This window comes from Sturnira hondurensis, unplaced genomic scaffold (assembly GCF_014824575.4).
Source record: "Sturnira hondurensis isolate 20B ecotype Veracruz unplaced genomic scaffold, ASM1482457v3 Scaffold0007208, whole genome shotgun sequence".
In the NCBI taxonomy this organism is placed as follows: domain Eukaryota; kingdom Metazoa; phylum Chordata; class Mammalia; order Chiroptera; family Phyllostomidae; genus Sturnira; species Sturnira hondurensis.
Window position 1 is genome coordinate 5,660,670 of NW_028079839.1, and position 23,430 is coordinate 5,684,099.

Genomic DNA, 23,430 nt, shown 5'->3' on the forward strand with positions numbered 1-23,430 from the left:
ATGGGAGAAGATGAAGTGCCTAGCCCCCCCGCCAGCCCCAGAAACACCGGGGTTGGAGCAGATGCCCCTCCGTGACAGCTCCCAGACCTGGAGACCCAGGAACCAAGAGCCAGGAGGGCCTGGTGGGACAGCCCCTCACAGAGCCGAAGGGCACAGACACGGTTCCTCAGACAGAGGTTCTCGACCGGCCACAGCACAGTTGGCTCTTCCTGAGGGACACCCACTTTCACCCAGGTCACCCCTGGAATTCAGGCTGCCAGCCTCCCCTGGGTCCAGCCCATGCACTGCAGGGTCAGGATGTGAGCAGCCAGCCAGGCCTGTCTGCCTGTAAGGGCCCCCAGGGGCACTCCCTGTGTCCCATCAAACCCCAGGAGGCTCCCCAAGACCCCCCTGGGCCCTCTGTGCTCCCGACCAGGGCCTGAGGGAGTCCAGAACTCAGCCTTTGCATTCAGGCACACTGGGCGGGACGTCCAGGCCCCCAGCTCCGAGGCCAGGACAAGTCACCGACTCCTGGGAGAGGCTCAGGGACAGCACCTGAGGCCCCACATCAGGCAAAGGGAACAGTGGGTGACGGCAGGGGCCCCACATACCTCCCCCCCAGCCCCTGCCACTCTCCTGGGGAGCCAGGGGCCCTGGGCTCTTCACCCGTCTTCCTGCATCTCTGGCCTGGGAGACTTTCGGGCAGTGATGTGCTGACCTGACCCCACCTCCACCCTGTGACCCCATGCCCCATCAGTCTGATGGCGGGGCTACAGGGTGCAGGGTGTTGGGGCACAAGCATCGTGGGGCTCACCCCAGCCTAGAGGAGTCTGGGCAGAAACCCTGGTTCAGGGTGAGTCTCCCGCCTCCCTCCCCGACCCTCTTGTGGGCTGGCCCCAGGCCCCCGGGAGCCCACTGCAGCCCACGACTCTGGCAAGCAAGCCCAGGAAGCAGGTGGGTCTCTGACCGCCACTCTGATGCCCACTGCCTGGCACCTAGAAGCCACTTCCTCCCAGGGTCCGTGCCCCTCAACCTCCAGGCAGAGCCTGCCAAGGAGCCCTGGGGGCCTCTCATCACTTTACCCTTAAGGACACCCTGAAAATAGGGCCCCTCCGAATCCAGGGCCACAGGGACCTGGGGACTGCGGAGCAGTCACAGCCCAGGAGACTGAAAGAACGAGGGACGGGGTCCCCCCTCCAGGTTCCCAGGAGCCAAGCCAAGCCCAGACCCCTGGGAGTGCAGGTGGGGTCAAGCTCCAGGCCGCCAACGGCCTGTGCTCCCCACTCTGGCCTGCCTGCCTGGGTCTGGGACCTGGCTGAGCCGGGGGTGCCAAGGGCCGCCCTGCTGACTCATGCAGGGACGGGCTCCTGGTGGGCTCGCCTCTGCCTGCACACGTTTGGGTTCCTGACACAAGGCCTGTGAACACCCCTCTCGGAGCCGTTTCCTGCCCACATTTCTGTTTGGGGCCCCCCCCCCCCCCCCAAACACCGTGCCGCGCCTGGAAGACACACCCGTGGTCCCCCTGCCTCCTTGCAGGGGGCCCTCTTCACGTGAGCAGTGCGGCCGCTGGGAGCAAGGCAGAGCCTGGCCGGTTGTCTCTTTAAATCGGCTCTGCAGCCTGTGATGGGCGCGGGAAGAACCACTCCCAGCCTGCGGCAGGGAACCGGCCACAGCGCCGCCATCCACCTCCCCCATCCCCATGGTTACGGCTCCTGCTTCCCGCCGGTCCTCGTCCCTGGCTGTCGCCCGCGGAAGCCGGCACAGCGGCGGCGGCTGGCATCCCTTGCCTGCGCTCTGGAAGCTGCGTGCTAAGAATCTCGCTGCCTGTCCGCCCGCCCTGGCTCTGACTCACGTCTCCCGGCTGCAGCCCTGCAATCTGTTGATTGCTTGCGCGCCCAGCGCAGGGGCCCCGGGGATGGAGCCCTGCTCCCCAGCGCGGCGAGCTCGCCCCGGCTCCCGGGCAACAGGCGCAGGGCCACTGCCGCTCCGGCTCTTTTTGCCAAAATAGGTGAGAAGTCGGGCTTCCCGTCTCGGGGTCTGAGCGGTGGCGGGCCCCAGCCGGGAAGCGGCAGGAGGTGGGGGGAGGTGAGGCTCTTGCTCCCACATCGGTGCCAACCCGGTGAGGCGGTTTCTGCTCTCGGAAATGCAGGTTCCGAGTAACTTTGGGTGAAGCTGAAGGCGGGGGGCGGGGGGGGCACAGCCGAAATCTGGGTCTGGGGTGGGGGGCCTCCAGCTCCTGAGCCCGGCCGTGTCCTCTGCCCAGGGCCCACTGTTCTCCGGGAGATTAATTCAAGGTGTCCGGATGCTCGTGACTGAGGCGGAAAGGCAGTTGCCCAGCTCTGTGAGTTCAGCATCCCAGGCTGGGCGCCAAGCAGGGGCTGGGTTTTAAATATGGAAAAGGACGTGCTCCCTGGAAGGCAGTCTCAGCCCCCCTGCCCAGGTCATTCCCATCAGCCTCCGAGTGCCCCTCACAGATGGAGTCCGGAGTCAGAGCGTCCACAGGCCAGCTGGGCTGAGAGTGGCCAAGACGGGCAACTCGGGGAGGTGCGGGCCCTGCCCTCGGGTGGGAGCAGCAGGAAGACCCTCCCCTGCCCTGAACAGGCCCCGTCTTTGCAGGTGGGTCCACTCTCACCGCCCCACCAGAGTTGCTCTGAGGCCCGTGGCCCGGGGCTTGCCCCCGTGGCTGCTGCTTGGGACCTTGACCTTCTGATGGCCATGGAGGCCGGCAGGGAGAAAGGCGCCACATAGTCGGCCGGCGGCGACGCCTCCTACCTCCACGGCACCCGCCCTTCAGCAACTTCACGTGCTCATGGTGAGTCCACACTCACAGGGGCTGGGCCAGGGCCACGCCGAGGGCGGCACCCTGCACAGAGAGGCCCGGGCAGGGCCAGTGAGTGGTCGGGGGGGTCAGCCAGCGGGCAGCGGGCACAGGCTGGTCTTGTCCCCAAGGGGGGGCGGGGCAGGGCGGCTGCTGGTCTCCCGTCGCCCGCCTGGCTGCTCGGCGAGGGCCATACTAATTAGTGGATAGCGTGCCGCAATGTTGAATCACGTCCTCTTCAGCGGAGGAAACTTCCGCCCCACGCCCCCATCCCCTTCCGATCCAAGGCCCAGGAGCACCTGCCTGGCCCCGGGCCCGGGCCCCTCCCACTGCAGCCCTGCCCACTCCTTCCCTGCAGAAAGTTGGCAGGCCCCCAGGTGAACGTGGGTGGGCTTCAGTGGCATGTATAGCAGACACAGGGGTGTTTCTTTCACCAGCAAAGGGGGGCCGGCTGCCGTGAGCAGCGCAGGCCTGTGCGGGGCTCGTCCCGCAGACTCGTGTGTGGCTGGCTGTGGGGCTGCCGGTTCGGACTCCGGAAGGTTGAGGGCCGAGTGAATAATGCATTGTGTGTGTGAGGGACAGCCAGCAGAGCGCGTGCAGGGAATGCTGATGGCCGGAGGACAGTGCGGCCGGCAGCAGCCCCGGACCCTGACAGCGAGCCCCAACCAGACCTGGTGGTCCGCTTCGTAAGGAGTGGTTGGTCCGAGACACTTGTTCATATTCTCTTGATTAGAGATGTTCGCACGAGAGCCATGCTTTCTGCCAGAACCCAGTGTCACTGACAGGCCGCCCCACGCTTCAGGGGCTGGAAGGACGCCAAGCCCTCGCCTTTCTCACGGCAGAGAGGCTGTGTGTTCTGGGCATGGGCCGCTCCTCGCGGAGGCCGGCAGTCTGCCTGACCCCCGCTCCCCACCATGCACTTGTTGCCAGAGGGAACCGAGCAAGGGTGAGGGTGGCTATGGCCTCCCCACAGCAGAATTCCAAGCTCTCCCTCCTCCGATGTGGCTCCCACGGGCAAAATGGAGCCCGTGGCTGGTGGAGGAGAGGTGACCTACCTAGCAGGAGCTCCAGGGCCACTGCAGAACCCGCTGCCCCCCAGCCACCCCCATGCTCATCTCTGTTTCCGGGACTGGTGCACGTGGCGCCCTGGCCCCAGCTGACCCACACACCGCCCGCTCAGCCATGCCCACAGAGATGGGGTTGCGGCACTGTGCTGGGCATTGTCCTAACAAACGACAGTTGCCCTGGAGAGAGTTCCTGGACAAAACGGAGAACGCCTGGCCACCCCGCTGACCCCTGTGGTCGCCAAGCTGCCTTCTGGACCCCGAGTCTCCACAGCCACCCACTGAAGCCCAGCTGTGCTGACCCGCAAGCATCCCGGGGCAGGCCCCCTGGGCCCGCGCCTCCTTTCAGGACGTGCTGCCGTCCGCCTGGCGCTCGGACGAGGTCTGGACACCCAGGCGCTGCTCTGAGGAGACCTGTGTCTGGCACCGGAGGCCCTGGCCACCACCACGCCACTTTCATCCCAACGGTTAGGAAATGGAGCCGCCATGGGCCGGCCTGTCCCTGCCTTCCAGGGTCGGGGTTGAAATGCGGGCAGGCTCCAGGCAGGCCCTCGGGGACCACACCCCCGCCCCCGACAAAAGACTGTCTGGGCCCTAGCACTTTCTCTGCCTCCTTCCAGAGCCGAGTTGGTGGCCCAGCCCCTGTGCTGTGGGCCGGGCCAGGCCAGGCTGCAGGGAGAGGCCTGACATGGGTGGTGTGGCCACCTGCTCTCACCTCCGGTCACGGTCACATCTGGTCGCGCTGAGGGCTCGCTGAGGGCGAGCTCCCATCCCTGACCTGCCAGCTCCAATGGCACAAAGGACACTCGGTCCATCCGGGGTGGTCCTGGCTCAGGAGGCACCGCAGCAGCAGGCCAGGGCCCCCGTTCGTGCCCCAGCAGAGCCCCTGAGTGCTGTGACTTTGAGGCTGGGCTCAGGTTCAGGGCCCCGAAGCCAGGACAGGGCAGAGGCCAGCTCCTGCCCAGCCAGGCTTGGAGTGGAGACACACAGCAGGCTCCCGACACCCTTTTCCCCACAGAAGTGCCCGCCATTCAAAAAGGGACTTACAACCCCTAAAGAGACCGGTGTCGAAGCCAGGCAGGGCATCTGTGAGGCCAGCTGAGGGAAGTGCAGGGCTTCGGAGCCCCTCAGGCCCTGGGCCCAGGGACACCCAGGACGCGCCAGCCCTGAGTCGGCCACAGTCCGTCCACCTGAGTGTCCACCCCACACCCGCCTGCCAGGACAAGCCCAGGGGCCCTGCTGCCCTCGGGCCAGAGCCTCCAGCCTCGCCCGAAAGGCCGTCCTGCCTGCTGTGAACTTGAGAGAGCCCCTGTGAGGGCCTCCCGCTGGCTGCCTTTAGTCCCCCCCGTTTCTACTCTTCCAGATGCTCATAAAACCACCCTCATCTCATCGTTCGGGGGTGTCACCCACGACTCACCCCCTTACTGTGACCAGCACTAAGCCCGGCAGGAAGGTCTGGGGCGCTGCTCAGGGGTCTGCCCAGCTCTCAGCAGCCGGCCAGCCCACAGGCCCCCCCCAAAGGAAACCACAGCAAGCCTGTAAATGCAGCGTCCGATTAGGGTGCTCTGTGCTCTGAACGAACGAGTTACTGATCCTTTTCCTCTGCTTTTCCCGGGGACACTTTGATGAAAGGTTGACAGATCAATAAGATGCCATTGCCATTAAAAAGGGACACCAGGCTCTAATGAAATCAGTCTCAGTCGGCGCAGACTGTGAGGAAGGGCGTCTGCGTCCCCCAGCTGGCCCGGGCCCCTTCGCCGGTGTCACTCGCACCTAAAGGGTGACGTTTTGCTCAGACAAGTGACATGCAACCTGACGGACCACCCCCTTCCTGTTGTTCCTAATGTTCTGATTGATGTGATTTGCAGAACATACAAAAAAACACATGCAAGTAAAATAATATTACGTAAAAGGAAATTACGCCACCAGACCCGGGAATGCAGACAAACACGCCACCAGACCCTCTGTGGGGCCAGAGGGGGGGCCCCCAGCCCCCACTTCCACCCCGGGGCTCCCAGCCCTTCAGCTGTGAGGTTCAGGCTCCACCCAGGCTCTCTGCTCTGACGGGCCCACCGGGGCGGCGGCCTCAGGGACTCACCCGAGACGTCAGCCCAGCACTGCCGACCACACATGACAATCGTGAGGATTTGCTCGTGGGACGCTTGCAAAGTGGATGCTTCCAAGAGGAACTCACACATGTGTGAACTTGGAAATATAAAATATGTCTCTGTTTTGCATTTTAAATGTCACCTCTAAAAATGGAGAAAGGCACTCCGAGTTGGAGAAAAAAGCAAGCCAGGGCCAAAGGGAGCTGCCGGTGTCTTGTCCAACGCCCACTGTGGGTGCAGCCACTCAGGGCGGGGGGGGGGCACCTGTTGCCGCCCCAGCACCAGGGAGCAGCAGGCTTGGGCCTGAGGAGGGGGAGGGGGAGGAGGAGGCGCCCACTGCCCGGTGACTGCCTGGCCTGCAGTGCTGGCCTGCATGCGTCCCTCCAAGATGCCCCTGAGTCTGGAACTGAGGCTCTGAGTGTTCGCTCGTCACAGGAAACCTCCTCCTGGTTTCTTAGTTGGCTTAAGAGGGAGAGGGTGGATGGGGCCATGCGTGAATCCTGGGTGCGGCCGTGGTGCCAGGGCCTCGCTGAGCACGGCGCTGCCTCGCCGTGAGGCCCGCTCTGCTCTGCGCGGCCATACTCTCCACCCCCACCCAGTGCCCCGTCCCTGGGTCTGACGTCAGCATGAAGCCACAGGCCTTGAAGGGAGCCGTGTGAGTCCCCCAGCATCACTGCCCAGTGGCAGTGCCCTGAGAAAGGCCTCAAGGGTGTGGGAGCCCCAGAGGGTGGGTACCGACCATTCAGCTCGAGGACATGGTCGTGGGTACTCTGGGCTGGGGGGAGCTGACGGGCCGTGGAGGCTGTCACAGGCGCACACAAGGCCTGCTGTGCTGGCCGGCTGGTGGCTGTCGTAGGAGGGAGGCGCCGTGGACTCCCACAAGGAGGATGACGGCTCAGGAGTTGCCGGGAGGCGTCACCGCGCCCAGCCACACCCGATGCCTGAACCTGCTGGGAAGCGGCAGCGAGGGAAGGCGCTGTAGCTGGACGGCAGGGTTGGACCACGCGTGCTCCGCCGCTGCTGAACTGCAAGCAGCACGGGGCGACCTGAGAACTCCTGGGCCACCCGGTTCCCGCCCTCTCGGGGTGGTGGACGCGTGGAAGTCCGGGTGCTGAGCAGGGGCGGGTGGGTCCCGCAGGCCCCAGGACCCTGCTGTCTGGCCCCACGCGGCTCCCTCAGGCCTGTGAGGCTACTCTCCTTCACCAAGGGGCTGTTCTGCCCCTGGCACAGAAGCCGTCCTCATGCAGGCGAAGGGTCCCCGGGGCAGGATGGCAGGCCCGGCGGGTGTGAGGCCAAGTGGCCGTGGCCGGGCCTGTGGGCATGGGATCACAGACCCTCCTCGGGGCCCAGCATAGCCGGTCCTCCCAGTTGTCTGCTGCTGCGGTGCCTGTCCCCTCGGGGCTGGCTTCCCTTGGCCGTCTCTTGCCTGAGCTCATGGTCGGGTGGGGACCCAGGCTGGCGCTCACTGTGCATCTGCTCAAGCCCCGCGTGGCCCTGATGGGGCCAGGGCCACTCCGCGTGCACCGGCTGTCCTCACCAGTGGACAGTCTGGATGGAGCCACCATGGCATCCGGCCTGCCCTCTGCAGAGTGTCCCGGCGCCCTCCCCTGACCACATCTGGGCATCGCTGTGTCTGGCCCAGGACACTATTTCTGGCCTCCGTGGTCGGCCAGGTGCCTCGGCCGTTGGACCCCATAGAAGCCCCTTGGCAGCAGGGACACTTACGTGAGGTCTCTCTGCTGTCGTGGGGGCAGCTGATGTCGCTCAGTCACCAGGGAAATTCCTGGGGGGCTGTCAGAGCCCCGTGAAAATGGCCACGGAGCTGACCCTGAGGGCAACGCCACACACAGGCCCACAAGGCCATGGACCACCCCCCAGAGAAGCAGTCCCTGAGTGGGGTCTTGCTGGCCGTGGGGGGCGGCTGCCGCTGCTGAGACCCAGACAAGATCCCCTGATTCAGAAAATGCCGCAGGTGACTTGCAGGGTGGGGTGAGGTGGGGCCTCAGGGAGAACCCCGTGGCTGGGCCACGCATGCAGCTTCCCAGCCACGTGGCTCACGTGGGCCTGCTCTGTGCTCCTTCCAGGATCTGAAGACCATACCCTCCCTGCCCCTACACCCAGGGGAGCTCCTGCACCCTGTGGTGTACGCCTGCACAGCCGTCACGCTGCTCTGCCTCCTAGCCTCCGTCACCACCTACCTCGTGCACCGCGGGTGAGGCCCCACACCCCCCCCAGATGCAAACCCCAAAGTGAGACCCCCCCCATGTAGCCAGCCGTCCCTGGAAGGCACAGGTCGCCGGCCAGCCTGAGCCTGCCCGGCCGAGGGGGCCCTGCAGGTGGCGAGAGGGGCCGAGCTCAGGAACAGCCAGGCCCATCCCTTCCCGTGTCCATGTGCCCATCACATCTGGAGACGTGAGCTCTTCCTCCCGTGGCACAGCCTCCGCTCAGGCACCTGGGAGCCACACCCATGGGAAGTTGGAGCGGCCAGCAGAAGCTAAGGCACGTCGGCGTGTGCCTGTTTTTCTAGAACGGGAAGACCAGTCAGGTCTCTGCTGGGTGGGTGTCCTGGCCACCTCTGCCTCAGAGCAAGGAGATGACCTGGCCACGTCCCTGTCACTCTATGGTGCCCTGGGGGGGGGGGTGGTCCAAGGAGGGATCCCAGCCAAGTCAGGGTCTAGCCCACAACTTGAGCCGTGGGTAAAGCCTGGGCCGTGGCCTAACCACACAGCCTCGGCCACAGGAAGAGGCTGTGGCCACAGGCACTGCTGTGAGCATGGGACTGGCAGTCTCAGGTGCAGCCACAGCCCGGGGCAGCACCAGAGCCCAGGGGCAGGCGTGCCCGCAGGGTCAGCGTGCAGTCAGCCCCTAACACAGCTTCCTCTCGAGGGACCAGAACACGGCCCAGAAAGGGAACAGGAGACCAGGGGTGCCTAAAGCACCCCACCGCCGCCACCATCTTTGTGACCGGACAGGGGTCCTCACCTGTCTGTGGCCAGATGGTGAGAGATTTCCCCAAAACCCTCCCAGCCCTCGTGTTCTGGGGGGATTTAACATCGAACCCCACCAGCTGCACTGGAGGGGTAGATTGCGCGTGGTCCACCCGTCTTCCCCTCCACGTGGTCCTTGGGGAGTATCTCTACGGGAGCTGAGTGGGGAACGGGCTGGGGTGCTCTGCCGAGGGGCAGGGCCCTGACTCTGCACCTGCGTGTCCGCAGTGCCATCCGGATCAGCCGCAAGGGCCGGCACACGCTCCTGAATTTCTGCCTGCACGCGGCCCTGACCTTCACCGTGTTCGCCGGCGGCATCAACCGCACTGCCTACCCCATCCTGTGCCAGGCGGTGAGTGCGGCCCAGGCCTTGCTTCCACTGCGGGTGGGAGAGGCCCCTCACCTCTCCCGCCAATCAGAGACATGCGGTGATTGTCTCGTTTGTGAGGTCGGTCGGGGCGTCTGCCTAGGTGCTTCTTGGGAAGGGACGGCGAGGGGTCCAGTGTGCCCCTGGTACAGAGCCAGGTGAGTCTGGTGACCTTGCTCAGTGTTTGATCACATAAACGGTTTGTTTTCCACTCGAACCAGCCTGTGCCCAGCCTGGGGTGCAAGGCTGACCAGACAGACGTCGCCACCCGACAAATGGGGCTTGTCCAGAAGGTGGGATGCACCCTGCAGGGCCTGGGGGGCCACCTGCTCCCCTGTCCAGGTAAGACTCCAGGAGGCCAACGCCGAGACACTGTCACCAGCAGCTGCCACAGAGTCCAGGCCACAGTGATGTGTACGGAGGCCACAGAGGGATCTGGCCGGCCCCTCAGGTGACTGGAGAAACTTAAACTGCCCTTCAGCTCCTGGCCGGCTCAGATGAGGCCCCTCCCCCATCTGGAAGTCAGGGAGAAGGCCCTGCCTCCCAGCCCCTCGTCCAGCCCACCTGCTCACATTACCCCCTCACCCCAGGTGGACAGTCACCCCCAAGGTGGACAGTGGCCCAAGGTGGACAGTGACCCCATGTGGACAGTCACACTGCTAGCACCCAGGCAGGGCCTGGTGAGGGCTGCCCCCCAGACCATAGAGCTTCTCCCCACGGGCTCCCCTCTTCGGTTCCAGTCACGTGTGGGCACGTCCTCCTGGCCCACGTGCGGGGAGCTCTTGCACCCACACGGACGTCCCGCTGTCCCCCTCACAGCCTCGCCCCCACAGACTCGTTGCCTGATGCTGGGGCCAGGCATCTGCAGCCTCTGCACCTGGGACCACGTGTGTCGGCGGCGACCTGGACTGCTGTCCGTCCGCAGGAGATGGCCTGTCCACCTCACCCTGGGGACCGGTGGGTGAGATGCTGCTCCCTCAGGGGAGCCTCGGGGAAGAATCAGGCTGTGGCTCCCCACACCCACCCACCCGCAAAGCACAGCCCCCGGCCTATGAGACAGCGCCCTGTCCCGAGCCTGGCGCCCAGGGCCCGGACCCCCTGATGGAGAAGACGTCACTTCTCTGAAAATCCATGCCAGGACCAGCCGTCCAGCACAAACCTGAAAACCGGGATGAAGACGGCCTGCCTCCCCACACCTTCCTGAAGGGCGGAAACCACTGAGGCAGGCGCCAGGGGATGCAACTTCCAGTGCGCGGCAATGCGGCTGCAGCCCGGAGCGGCCACATCTGTGCCCTGGTGTGCACAGCGGGAGGAGCCACCTCCCCACAGAGACCCCGTCATCACAGCCCAGGGCGCCCATACCCCTGAAAAGCTGGGAGCTGTCTGTGTCCGCCCGGGGTTCTTGTGCCCCCAGGGCCTGGCCGGTGCAGCAGGGGGCATGGTCTGGAGGCGTCTGGAGAGGTGACATTGGTAGAGTTCACGCTGGTGTGAGAGACGCTCCATCCCCTCACAGTGGTGCCCTCTGGCCCCCACAGAGCAGCCAGACCTGACCTTCCCTTGACCTTCACATCCATCCCCGGAAATGCACTGGGGGCCTGCGAGTGCTGGGGGTGCAGCCAAGAGCAAGCCCTCCAGCCCCCCCTGGTGGTGGGGATGCACCGCGACCCACCAGTGCTTCAGACACACAGAACCAGCCAGGCTCTGGCCCGTCACCTCGGAGGGGGCGCCCAGGATGGGTTGGTGGCCACTTCGCATGTCCCTTTGACGGGGTCACCAGGCACCCAGACGTGTGGACCGTGACTCTGGGCATGTCCATGGCGACACTGGGGGCAAGTGAGCTGACAGCCCTCCCCAGAGGACACTGGTGGCCCCGCCCAGCCTGCGGGCCCTGAACAAAATGAAGTTCTGAGTGAGAAACAGGCCTGTCTCTGGCCTTTGGACTCAGACATGACGAATCTCACCATCAGTCTCCGGGGTCTCCAGCACGCTGACTGCAGGCCAGACCCACCTGGACCAGGGACACCAGGCAGGGCCCAGGCACCTTCCCCGTCTGGTGCCGCCTGGGACGACAGTGAGTGAGGCACAGGAGTGGTCTGAGCTCCAGATGGCGGACAGAACAGGCGGTTGTTATGGCAACAAAAATGACCACGCACCTCATTAAAGTGCGGAGCGACATCATGAACACAGACAGGTGGCAGCTTCGTCTCCACAGCACACGTGTGTGTCCGCACCGCCCTGGGCTGGAAGCGTGGGGCGGTGTGGAGCGCTGCCCGACAGCCAGGACACGGTCCCTGCGTCCCCATGTGTGTCCAGCCTGAGTCCAGGTTTCGGAGGCGGGGCTCTGCTACTCACCAGCCCTCGAGATCCCCCCGTGTGCTGCGGGGCACAGCTCGGCCCTTCACCCCCTCGCCTGCACCAGCCCCCATGGGCTCTGCATGCTCTCCGCCCTCCTTGGCCCCACCGCCGTGTCTCTGACTGCACTTGCACACGAGGACGGCCACACTGCCGTCCCCTGGAGAGAAAGCCAGGCTGGCCCTCAGCTGAGAGCCAGGCAACGGCCCCCTGCCCCCTGCTGCTTCTCCTGGTGCCCAGGGTGCCCCTCAACTCCAGCAGCACCCCCACCAACTGGGTGGCGAGGCCGTGTGCTGGGAAGAGCCCAAGGCCGAGGAAAGGGCTGGACTCGCCCACAGCGGGGAACCTGTCCAAAACCCTAAACACAATTCAGGGACACCCCCCCCAGGTTCTCATCAATTGCTGTGGAGTCTTCTCATGAGCAGACACAGAACTTTGCATCTGACGGGCAGTGCTGGCTTGTCCAGGGAACCTATGTCCCCTACACACTGACGTCCCTCCTGTTACAGCCGCATCCCACTCATCACTGAGTAATGCCAGGTTACCTTCAGGGGTCACTCGCTCTCTAGAGCCTCACGAGACAGAGTGCAGGGTGTGTGATTAGCTAATGCCGTAAGTGCGGCCATGGGACGCACCCAGCGCTGTTTCCATAGTAACGAGCACTTCAGGTTTGTAGGGAGTAAATTGCCCGTTGATCGAGAAGATGCTGGTCTCACCGGCAGCACCCACACAAGGCGCTAGCACCTGAGAGACTGTCCCCACACGCCACACGGGCTCCATGGGGAGCGGGGGGGCAGTGGGCACCTGCTCCCTGGGCTGGCAGGGCCACGCCCCGGCCATGCCCACCACAGGGACAAGTGCACTCAGGCCCCGTGTGCAGGGTGTGTGCACATCCCTCAGGGTCACCCGCGTAGCTGGCCTGACCTGGGCCACACCGTGGGTGCTGTGCACCCAAGCAGCTCCACCAGAGCGTTCAGCTGCTGAGTTGAGGCTTCCCTGCAGCCCAGAGCACGTCTCCCCAGTGCTCGGAGGCCCCCGGGAAGCACAGCTTCTGCTGAAGCCAAAGGACCCTGGTGCCCCTGTCACTGAGGAGCCCCTTGCTGAGGGTGCAGTGGGCCTGGAGGCTGGACGGCCCGGCCTGCTGCCAGAGGCCAGTGCACTGGCAGACAGCAGCTGACCTGTCCCCCCCACAGGTGGGCATCGTGCTGCACTATTGCACGCTCTGCGCCATGCTGTGGATCGCCGTGACTGCCAGGAACATCTATGAGCAGGTGACCAAGAAGGCCCCACCATGCCCGGGCGCAGACCAGCCACCTTATTCCCGGCAGCCCCTGCTCAGGTACCCAGGCGCGTGTGTGGCCCCCCAGCCCCCCGGGCTTCAGGAGCCCCAGCCCTCCACCTGTGCAGGGGGTGTCAGCCAAGTGTCTCAGAGGAAAACTTGGGCCCGAGGTCGAGGTAGCTGGGGTTGGGGGATCCCAGGGGTTGTCAGGGCGGGCAGTGAGCTGGGGACTGGGGCCTGGCCTGCAGGTCTTGGGGCCAGCATGTCTGTTCAGGATTGCTGAGTTCCACACCATGGGGGGCCGTGGTGCAGATTCTCCAGGGAGTGGTACAGGGTGAGGAGGGTCTTTGGTGGCCTCGGTCATGCACGGGTCTCTGAGTTAAAACTCCTGCTTGTTAGCTGGGGAAACTGAGGCAGTGCAGTGGCTGGAGTTGCTGTTTCAAGGAGACGGCCCTGGGCCCTCCATCTGGGGCTCACGGCGGCTTAGAAAGGGGGCTGGCTCCAGCCAGGCACCCAGCTGCTTTCTCAGGCCGGGGGGCTCTGGGGGGCCCAGGTGGTTCCGTGAGGGGAAGCCACTGCCACAGTGGGGGTGGGGGATGTGGACACCTCATCCCTAGGGCTGAGCTCTGTCTGGCTCTGAACTTGAAGGGCTCTCCACCCACACTCCTGGGTGCCTGACAGACCCCATTTGGAGGCAGATAACACAGGGCCCCGTGCCGTCTGCAGCACCGAGGTGACCCCCACCAGAGGTACCCTCATGTCGTTTGGCTTCCAGATGCGTGACCTCCGGGGCGCATGGTGCATGTGTAAGAGGCAGGGTTTCGTTACCTCGTCTCCCCTCCGAGGCCCCAGGCCCTGGATTTAAACAGCATCTCAGTGTCCGTCCTGGTCTGCAGCCAGTGACCGAAGGGTCCCCTGGCTTTTTGATGAATGAGATGGAGGCCAGGGAGCACTGGGGTGCTTTCCTCTGTGACAGCTTCACCACGCCCCTAGCCAGCCACGTGTCGGGGCTCCTGGGCCTGGGGACCTCCAAGGTGGGTGTTCGGGACCTACGACTGCCGCCGCCACCTCTGTGTCCCGAAGGCCCTGGTGTGGGCCCGGCGTGGGGCGTGTGGCGCTGAGACCCCTGCAGCTCCCTTTTGGTCTCCGGTGTGCACTGCGTCCACAGGCGCAGACCAGCAGGGGTGGGGCAGGGACATCACTCAGGCCGGCACCGCAGCACCCCCTCCGCTGCTCTCTGCCCAGCCTGGGGCTGGAGGCCAGCGTGCTAGGCCTGGGGTTTCCCCAGGGAGACCAGAGGCTGGCGGCAGGGTGGACAGGGGCCAGAGGCTTTCCTCCCAGGCCCTCCCGGGCCCCCCTCCCAGCCCCAGCGCTGCTCCTCCAGCTCAACCTAGAGGCATCCTTCCCACCACCTGTTGCAGCACCCCCACCCCGATCTGCACCGTGCATACTTTTAAAATGTCCGGGAATGGGTACCTGCTGTGCCTGACCTGAGCAAGGTGTGGGCGGAGTGTCAGATTGAACTCTGTGTTCTGAGTGCAGGTGAAACCGTGGCTGCCGCCCGGGGCGAGGGGCGTCCCAGGACTGGGACCAGAAGGACCCAACCTGGGTCCGTTCCCTCTGGCAGGGAGGGGCCCTGGGGCCATGACACGGAGGGAGATGGAGCAAAGCCACAGGATAAGCTGAGGTTGGGGTTTATTACACTCACAGAGACGGGGTCCCCATGTGCCACACGGGACCCCTCTGGGCTGTTGGCACCGGGAATGTTGCCAGACATGGGGAAGCAAACTAGACGGCAGGTAGGAGGGGGGGCCAGAGGCTGGGCCTGCCTCAGGGTCTCTGTGGAACAGGGCAGCAGGGATCCGTGGACTCACGGGGAACCTTTGCCTCGGGAGTGTCCACACAGAGTCTTCCCCGGCCTCCAGCAGGAAAACCACACAGGGTTTCTGACCAGGGGGCAGCAGGGACTGGGACTAGCCACGGGGGCATCCCTGCCAGCTTGGCCACCACGGCCGCTGGTGCTGCCGGGATGGACCACTGCTTGGCCAGGACCCCAGGGCAGAGCCTCCCACCTCTGCCCAAAGGCGGGGCTATCCTTGGGGACACCGCTGGGTTCGAGGGGCAGTGAGCAGCCCCCTGATCTCCACAGGCTCTACCTCATCAGCGGCGGAGTTCCTTTCGTCATCTGCGGAGTCACGGCTGCCACCAACATCAAGAATTACGGCCCGGAGGACGAGGACGCAGCTTAGTGAGTACAAGCACTGGAGGGGGAGGGGCCCCAGGAGCACCTCCCGGGTCCAGTTGCCCAGGCTTCGGGGTGCCCAGCAGTCACGGCTGCTCAGGGGCGACAGTCTGAAGCAGCCCAGAAATGAGGTGGAGCCTTGCTGAGGCCACACAGGGAGGGTCCAGGGCCACCTTGTGACTGTCCCCGGGCATCCCTGTGCTCACAGTGCGAGGTCTGGGTGTCCAAAGCCATCTCCCTCCCTGACAGACTCCGTTCCCCCAGCCTCTTTCCCTGGGCACCGGGGGCTGGCTCTGTGGGGGTGGGGGCCTGGGGACCAGCGACATCTGGCAGGAGGGCCGAGGCCAACAGAGCTGAGTCAGACCCCCAGGATGCCCACCCCCAGCTGCGTGGCCCGGGACACTTCCCAGCACCTGCCTGCCCTCAGGCCCAAGGAGCACCAACAATGGCCCTGGTGGGTGGGTGGGGCCCCTTGCTGGTCACCTCCCCACAGCCTGGCGCCTGTGAAGGCCAGTCTCCCCCCCAGGTTCCCAACAGCGCCCTCCCCCGCTCACCCCTCCTGGGGCCCAGCAGGGGAGGAGCAAAGGGACAGGAGAAAAGCAGCAGCACAGAGAGTGGCCGGCACAGGCCACGGTGGCGCCCCCCGTGTGCCCCGCACCCCACGCCCCTGTTCACTCTGACCTGGTGACGCAATGCTGTTGATGTCCTTCTCACACCTGCACTCTCTGTGCAGAGCGTCCTCTGCCCCCCAGCTCAGGAACAGGGGACCCTGCCCACCGGGCGCCCTCCCCAGCGTGGCCTGTGCTGACCAGCTCTCCCCCCACAGCTGCTGGATGGCCTGGGAGCCCAGCCTGGGTGCATTCTACGGGCCAGCGGCCTTCATCGCCCTCATCACCTGCGTGCACTTCCTGGGGGCCCACGTGCAGCTGCGACGCCATCCGGAGCGCCGGCACGAGCTCAGGGGGCGGGCAGAGGAGCAGCACCGGCCGGCAGGGCCAGAGGCCGCCCGCAGCCCCAGGGTGCCCTCAGGGCGGCCGCCCGCCGATGCCCGCGAGGCCCTGGCTGCCTCGATGCTGCAGAACGAGCACTCCCTGGAGGCCCAGCTGCGGGCCGCGGCCTTCACACTGTTCCTCTTCACGGCCACATGGGCCTTCGGGGCACTGGCCGTGTCCCAAGGCCCCTTCCTGGACATGGTCTTCAGCTGCCTGTATGGCGCCTTCTGCGTGACGCTGGGGCTCTTCGTGCTCATCCACCACTGTGCCAAGCGGGACGACGTGTGGCACTGCTGGTGGTCCTGCTGCCCCTCCCGCCGGGGCGCCCACCCCGCCCTGGATGCCAACGGGGACGCCTTGGGGCGCGCTGCCTGCCTACAGGACTTGCCGTGTCCCGGCAAGCCGCGGGGCTTCGGCCACCCACCAGCCGGCCACTGCAAGATGACCAACCTGCAGGCTGCCCAGGGCCACGTCAGCTGCCTGTCTCCGGCCACGCCCTGCTGCGCCCAAATGCACTGCGAGCAGCTGCTGGAGGACGCGGTCCTCGCGCACGAGGACGACGCCTGCGGGCACGACCCCCACCTGCACAGGTGCCTCCAGGGCAGGACGAAGCCGCACTACTTCGGCCGACACCGGGCCGCTGTGGCTGAGCAGGAGTACGCCTACCACATCCCATCCAGCCTGGACGGCAGCCCCCCCAGCTCAGGCAGGGACAGCCCTTCCAGCTCGCTCGAGGGCCTGGTGGGAACACGCGGCCTGGCCTGCTGCGCCCAGGGCGACCCCTTCCCCTTGGTCAGCCAGCCCGAGGGCGGCCTCGGCAGCCCCACACTGTACGGCTGTGACCCGCGGCCCGGCAGGGAGGGAGCCCTGGGTCCGGCCCACTTCGAGATGCTCCGGAGGACACAGTCCCTGCCCCTCGGGGGCCCCGGCCCGAACGGGAGGCTCAAGGGCAGCGAGCGTGAGGCGGGGCCCTACGGCACGGACGGCACGGGCAACATCCGGACGGGGCCCTGGAAGAACGAGACAACTGTGTAGCCGCACGCCAGCCGCCCCAACAGGCGTCAGGGCATAGCGCGAACCCTCTGCCGCTTGGGGGCCAGGGGTGGGGGGTCTCCACATGACAGAGCCTCTCGGGAGTGGCTGGCGCCCCCTGCTGACCCTCGCCGTGAAGGACTGCAGTGAGAACACACTTTGGGGAGGCTACTGCCTCCCCCAGCCCTGGGGCCTGACAAGCCGTCCATGCCCCCGGCCACCGCTTTCCAACCAGAGCCCCGGCCCCTGGCCGCCCGGCCACGCAGCCACGGCAGCAGGCACCATGGGTGTGTTCTAGTGTTCAACACGCGTGTTAAATTTGCTTCCAGGGTGGGCAGGCTGCAGGCACAGGGGCGCCAGCTGGGCTCCAGGAGCAGGTCGCCCTCAGAGGGGTCAGGGGTCCACACTCTGCAAATGCCCAAAGCCCCTTAACGAAAACAGACTTCCAAAACCAGTCCTGGTCAGGACTGGGTCCTGCTCCAACCGGGGCATTTGGGAAAAACGAAGTCCCCTGCCCCCGAAACAGGAGGGGCTGGCATTCCCGTGAGCATGTGGGCCCAAGGCCAGACTCAGAGAATGAAAAGGCCCATGGGTCACTCCAGGGCAACAGCCTGGATGTCTGGACGGCCGCCCTCCCTCCTCCTCCTTCTGGAACTGACACATGTAGACACATACAACACACCTGTATACATGCCACATGTGTGCACCATGTGTCCACCCCTCCTGTGCACATGTCACCACCACACACGCACTTGGTACCTCGCACACAAGCAGAGTAGCTGGGTGTTCTGCGCTCAGCACGGCCACCATCGCTGCGACTCTTGGCCAAGCTCTGCCATCCAGGGGGCTGACGTCACAGGAGAAGCACCTCCCGTCGCACACACAAGGTGGGGGGTGGGCGCAGAGCAAGCATGTCGGGTGCCCTGGCTCCCACACCCAGCCTCAGGACACAAGGAGCCTCACTTCCCGGGACCCTGCAAGCCCGACAGTGGAGTTGTGGCTGAGCATGGCGTCGGTGCCTGCTGCGGACCCCGCGTGTTCTCACAGGCCGGCCCGACGGGTGACTGGGCGACCGCTGGGCGGTTCCTGCCTCCGTCACCGTCCAGCCTGTTCACCTGCATCCGTGGCCAACATGCCCGAGACCCGATGCTGTGCCGTGTCCACACTGTAGACACAGAGCCGTCAGGCAAAATACAGTGTTTGCGTCGTTCACCCGCATGCGGCTGGTTAATGGCACCCGTCTGAGCCTCTGACCCTCGGGGCGGCCGCCTCTGGTTGAAGCCTGCCCTGCGCCCTGGTGCTGGGGAGGGCTGGTCTCCCACAGCACCCTCCCACCCTCAGCTGTCCTGGCAGGACAGAGGGTGCACCTTGTTATTCCAACCAGAGTCACTCAGCACCGAGAAAGTGACCTTGAGAGTGTCAGTCTGGGCTCAGCCTCCGGAGCCCAGGGGGAGTGACACACCCACAGGCCTGTAAGGCTCCCAGAGCACGAAGATTGGCAGGGCAACCGCAGGCGGGCGCTCCCTGGGGAAGGCGCTTCTGGAGGGGGGGTGACAGAGCCCAGGCTCCCCGCCCCACTCTCTGGGGGTGGGGGGGGCCGTTGTACGCATTGTGTGAGTGCATGAGCGTGCAATGAGAGCAAGGACACAGAGAAGAGTGTGTGTGAGTGCCCGTGTGGGGCACTAGGCTATGCACACTCGAGCTCATGCAGCGCGCGTGTGCATTAGGGTGTAAGTGGGGTGTGCGTGTGTGGGAGCATGGAAGTGTGCTGTGTGTGTGTGTTTATGTGCAGGTGTTTCACCTGTGCAGGCATGCACGTGTTTATACAAACCATGTGTGCATTAATGTGTCACGTGGGCACACGATTTTGTGTGTGTGAGTGTGTGTGTCTGTGTATGCTCTTCAGAGGGTTGGATGGTCACAGCTGAGAGCAGGCAGAGCAGGAAGGGGCGTGAGACGCGCAGCCACCACAAACATCTCGTGGCGACAAGCTGCCGGGGGTGGGGGGTGGCGATGGGATGAGCCCCTACCCCAAGCTCCACGGTGGCGGCTGCTATGGGCCAGGAGGGAGAGGGCGCTGGATGGAGCTGGGACAGGCAGACACACGTGACAGACACAGGCCGCCGGAGGAGCAGTCCTCCCAGGGTGCCAGGCAGCAACCCCTCCAGCCTGTGGACCCAAAGGCCTTGGCCTGACATCACAGAGTGACCCGGTTAGTCCGAGGACCAGAAGCCCCCATGCCCAGGCAGGGCGGCTGCCCAGGAGGGTGCACTGAGGGGGGCCTCCCCAGAGCCCCTCTGGGTGTCAGCCCTGCGGTGTCCTTGCCAGGGTGTCCCTGGGCATGGCCAGATGCTGCCGTGTCCCCTACCCTGCCCAGGGTGGGTCTCATCCAGAGTGATACCGGAAATTCACTCATCTCTAACTGCATCGTGTCAAGACTTCCTGTCTCTCAGGCTCCAGACTCTTCCACACCCACACGTGCCTTTGAGGGGCCGCCTGGCCCGCAGAGGAGCCACCTGCGGTCTGCAGTCCTGGCATCAGAACGGGGGCTGGGGGCTGGGAGGGAGCCTGGCAATCCGTCCCCAGCTGGGCTTAGTTCAGCGGTGCCCTCAGGTCAGGGCCATGGGGTTGGCAGTCCCCTCTCCCACCCTGCCCAGGCCACCCTCTCTGACAGATTCTTGTGGAGTGGGGGCCCCAGTCTTTCTCAAGCTCCCCGAAAGTGGGGGGTCACATTTTGGGTCTTTGAATGTTCCCAATTCAAGGGTATTATGGAGCGGAGTGGGGCAGCTGGCCCAGGGCCCCCTGCATCCCCAAGCCCTGTAAAGAAGCACTGCAAGTCCCCAGGGGGCAGTGGGGGCCGCGGGGGCAGCTCGGGCCCAGTCATGGGGCAGGTGGCAAGGGGCAGTGTGGGATGAGACGCAAGCCCCTGGTCCCTGTGAGTCCCCTCCTGGGAGCTGCAGCTTGGCTGCAGTCAGTGTGACTGCAACAGCGAGGAGGCAGGAGGTCCACGCCACTCCCTGCAGTGGAAGGGGCAGCTGGGTCTGAGCCAGCAGGAAAGCAGGGGTCGCACAGCGACTCCCGCAGAGAGGACGGTGCTCAGACGCCGTGGGCTCACGGGAGGGTGAAGGTGGACAGCACGAGACCCCCGGGGACCACAGGAGAGGCGTGGGGCCGTTAGAACTGGGGGTCCAGACCCTTGAGGGTGGGGGTAGCTCCACAGGTGCTTCGTCCCTGATGGGGGGCGATGAGGCTGGTTCTGGGAGGGGCTCCTCTTCCCACAGAGACGGCAGGCAGGACAGGGACAGCCACAGAGCATGCGGCAGCCAGGCTCCCCCACAGCGGCCGGTCAGGGGTCTTCCATCCGGGGTCTGCTCCCACCCCCACGAGAAACAGCACCACTTGCTGTACCCCCAGATTACAAAGGTGCCACAGGGGTCCCCTCGTCACTGGGACACGTTCGAGTTGTTTATTCATTAAATGTTCCAGTTATTAAAACTTACCTGCGTGCTTGTGGCCAAAAGGTGCGGTAGGGGATGCGTAGAAGCCTTCCAGCATGAACACGTCAGAGCAGAATCAAAGTCTGGGTGAGGCTGGACGGCCACCAGGAGTCGAGTGAGCAGAACCCTGAGGAGGGTCTGTGACTGTCAGGGAGAACCGTGTTGCGGTGTTTTCTGTGAATGGCCGGCACTGGGCACCAAAACCACGCCGGTGTTCAGCTTCTGGGTGTAGTCACCAGAGTGACTAACAGCTTAATTTCCACATGTCTGTGTTTCCGCCACACCAGGTATGACATTTGATGCAATTATTTACATTTTATGCTTTTTTTTAAATTTGGATGTCGGCTTCAAAATGTGCCAAGGGTTTGATGGCTCTTCCTGTTGTTTTAGGGAAAGTGAGCGCCCAGGCTCCGTGGGCCTAGGGTCAGCCTGGCCCCTCTGGGGAGAGATGGGGCTCGGGGAACAAGACCAGGTCCTGGCAGTGACCGACTGTGACAAGGACCAGAGACCAGCCTGGAGGCTCGGGGGGTGCCCCATCCATGGGGTGCTCTTGTCCGGGGCACCGGTGGAGAGAGAGGTCAGTGGGCAGGTCAGGCCCTAGCCACAGCATCCTGTCCTGCAGAGGAGAGTGGCCATGCACGGGGGAGCCCTGCAGGAAGGGCGTGGGGCAGAGCCTTGAGTGACAGAGCAGAGGCAGGTGCAGAGGCCAGCCCCGAGGCCACCCAGTGAGGACTCGGCACTGTGTGGGGCTGAGCTTGGAATTCCCTTCCAGTGGACACGAGGGCTGCGCACACGTCTCGCTGTCCCCTCACTTCTGGTGTGGACTGCCCGGTCTACGGAGCCCCGGCCTCGGGAGCCAGGCCCGCACCCAACAACTGTAATCCGACTCCTACTTCCTTGGGGCTGAAGCCTCTCCCTCCTCGGAATGCAGCAGGCCAGTGTGGGGACACTTGTAAAGACAGACCAACTTCCAGCAAAAGTCTCAGGCCACTCCGTCAACAGGATGACCTCGACCATCAACTGTGCCCGGGAAGCAGGCGGGTGGGAGGAGCTGCAGGGTGCCCCGCCCCAGTCCCCGATTGGCAGTGGAGACAGGTCCTGCATTCAGGCTGCTTCCGCCGAGGTTGACTGGGCAGATGCCGGCAGCCCATCGGTTCTGTACTTTACCCAAACTGGATGGACCTTCTCCTGGAAGAGGCACTGTGTCATCATGCCCAGGGGCACACGCAAATGTCACTCCTCACTCAGTTACAATGTGACCTTTGCATGGTCTCAGTCAATCCTCACCCTAAACCAGGGGCCCTTGTCAGGCTGCACGGTGACTCGAGGACCAGACGACAGAGTCCCACGCCCTCCCCGTGGGGCAGCAGAGGGTGCTCAGCCCTGCGGACCCAGGGCACGAGAACAGGTTTCTCCAGAGCCCCAGAGTCCAGGGGCAGGTCCCACCTGGGCTGTCAGCTGCCTTCTGAGACCCTGGGTCTCAGAAGGGGCATGGTGTCCACGGAGAGCTCAGGGACAGTGGCCCCAGTGACACATCTGCAAGGTGCCTTTTCTCCAGTTCAGTGCCCCTGCCCCACTCCACACACCCTGGGTGCTGCTCCCAGCTTCCAAATGCCCCAGGGTAGGGGGACCCCGCCCCCCACTTCTGCTTCAGTTGAGATGGGAGCCCAGGGTCAGCACCACACACAAAGTAGAGCTGCCCAGCCCCCACTGCCCATCTGCTTCTCCGGCGATGTGGCAGCCCCGCACACCCTTGGGTATCACATCCCAAGGCCCTGGGTCACAGTGGCCTGATCCAGGGACAGAACCTTAAGAATTAGTGTCCCCGCCCAATGCCCGCTCCCCCCCCCAACCTAGAAGAGCCCCCCCACAGCCCTGCCTCGTTCAGGCAAGGAGCATTCATTCATGGAGCGCCTGCTGCAGGCCTGGCCAAGCTGGGCTATGGGGTCAGGGCTGGCCACGGCGGGCGGGGGTGGGGGGAGCAGGGGGAGACCTCACCCGTAGCACTGCTCTCAGAGGGGCTAGGGCGGGGCGTTCCCGGGTCAACCTAGGGTGATGAGATCGCCACCCACCCTTCAGTGGAAAGGTGGGTGGTGGGCACCTGCGCTCTTTGTCAGGCTGCGGGTGGGTTCCGGCTCCTTGCCCAACCACAGGCCCCGCTCGCGGCAAGGCTCGCCGCGATGCTGAGCACCGCTTGGCCAGTGGACTCTGATAAGAAGTGAAGGCTGGACTTCGGGCTGGCAGGGCGGCCAAAGGGGGCGAGGTTCTGGTCTTTGGGTTTCTGTCCCACACCCAGCGGCCGGCTGACCAGCTGCTGCTAAAGCTGTAACTGTTTGTCCCCACATGGCGTCCGTGGGACCCTAGCTCCAGTGAGCGGGCTGGCTACCCTCCAGTCGCTCCGCCAGGTCTCTGCCCACCTCACCTCTCCCTGGCCTCCCGGTCACCTCGGATGCCACTACCCCCGTGGGCACTGTGGCAGCCCCACCCTGGGCCCGTAGGACGAGGCGGGCAGGGACTTGACTGAGGGGCCACACCCCGCACATCGCTGCGCTTGGGGTACCCCACCGGCCTCTGCCCCCAGCGCGCCCAACTGAGCGCGACCCCCGGCGGCGCCTCTGGGAACAGCACCCAGGCCCCACGCCTAGCCCCGCCCCCACCGGCCGCCCCCTCCGCCGCGCATCCCCGAAGAAAGGGGCCAAGGTCCCCAAAGGAA

At 65.0% G+C, this 23,430-nt stretch overlaps 1 protein-coding gene across 1 annotated transcript; it reads left to right on the forward strand.

The window, feature by feature from the left end:
* The first annotated feature begins 1,466 nt into the window (after positions 1–1,466).
* On the forward strand, positions 1,467–18,430 carry ADGRA1 (adhesion G protein-coupled receptor A1). The gene is made up of 7 exons (XM_037051253.1): positions 1,467–1,987; positions 2,596–2,791; positions 8,054–8,181; positions 9,185–9,308; positions 12,869–13,014; positions 15,104–15,202; positions 16,023–18,430. Exons 2-7 carry the CDS (start codon positions 2,789–2,791, stop codon positions 17,221–17,223), a joined length of 1,701 nt encoding a protein of 566 aa, XP_036907148.1. The 5' UTR covers positions 1,467–1,987; positions 2,596–2,788; the 3' UTR covers positions 17,224–18,430.
* Positions 18,431–23,430: the final 5,000 nt, after the last annotated feature.

What these genes read in the sequence shown, in the direction of transcription:
- ADGRA1 (XM_037051253.1), top strand. An exon ending in ACCCCATCCTGTGCCAGGCG is followed by an intron (nt 9,309 to 12,868) that starts GTGAGTGCGGCC and finishes TCCCCCCCACAG; the next exon opens with GTGGGCATCGTGCTGCACTA. An exon ending in TCCCGGCAGCCCCTGCTCAG is followed by an intron (nt 13,015 to 15,103) that starts GTACCCAGGCGC and finishes TGATCTCCACAG; the next exon opens with GCTCTACCTCATCAGCGGCG.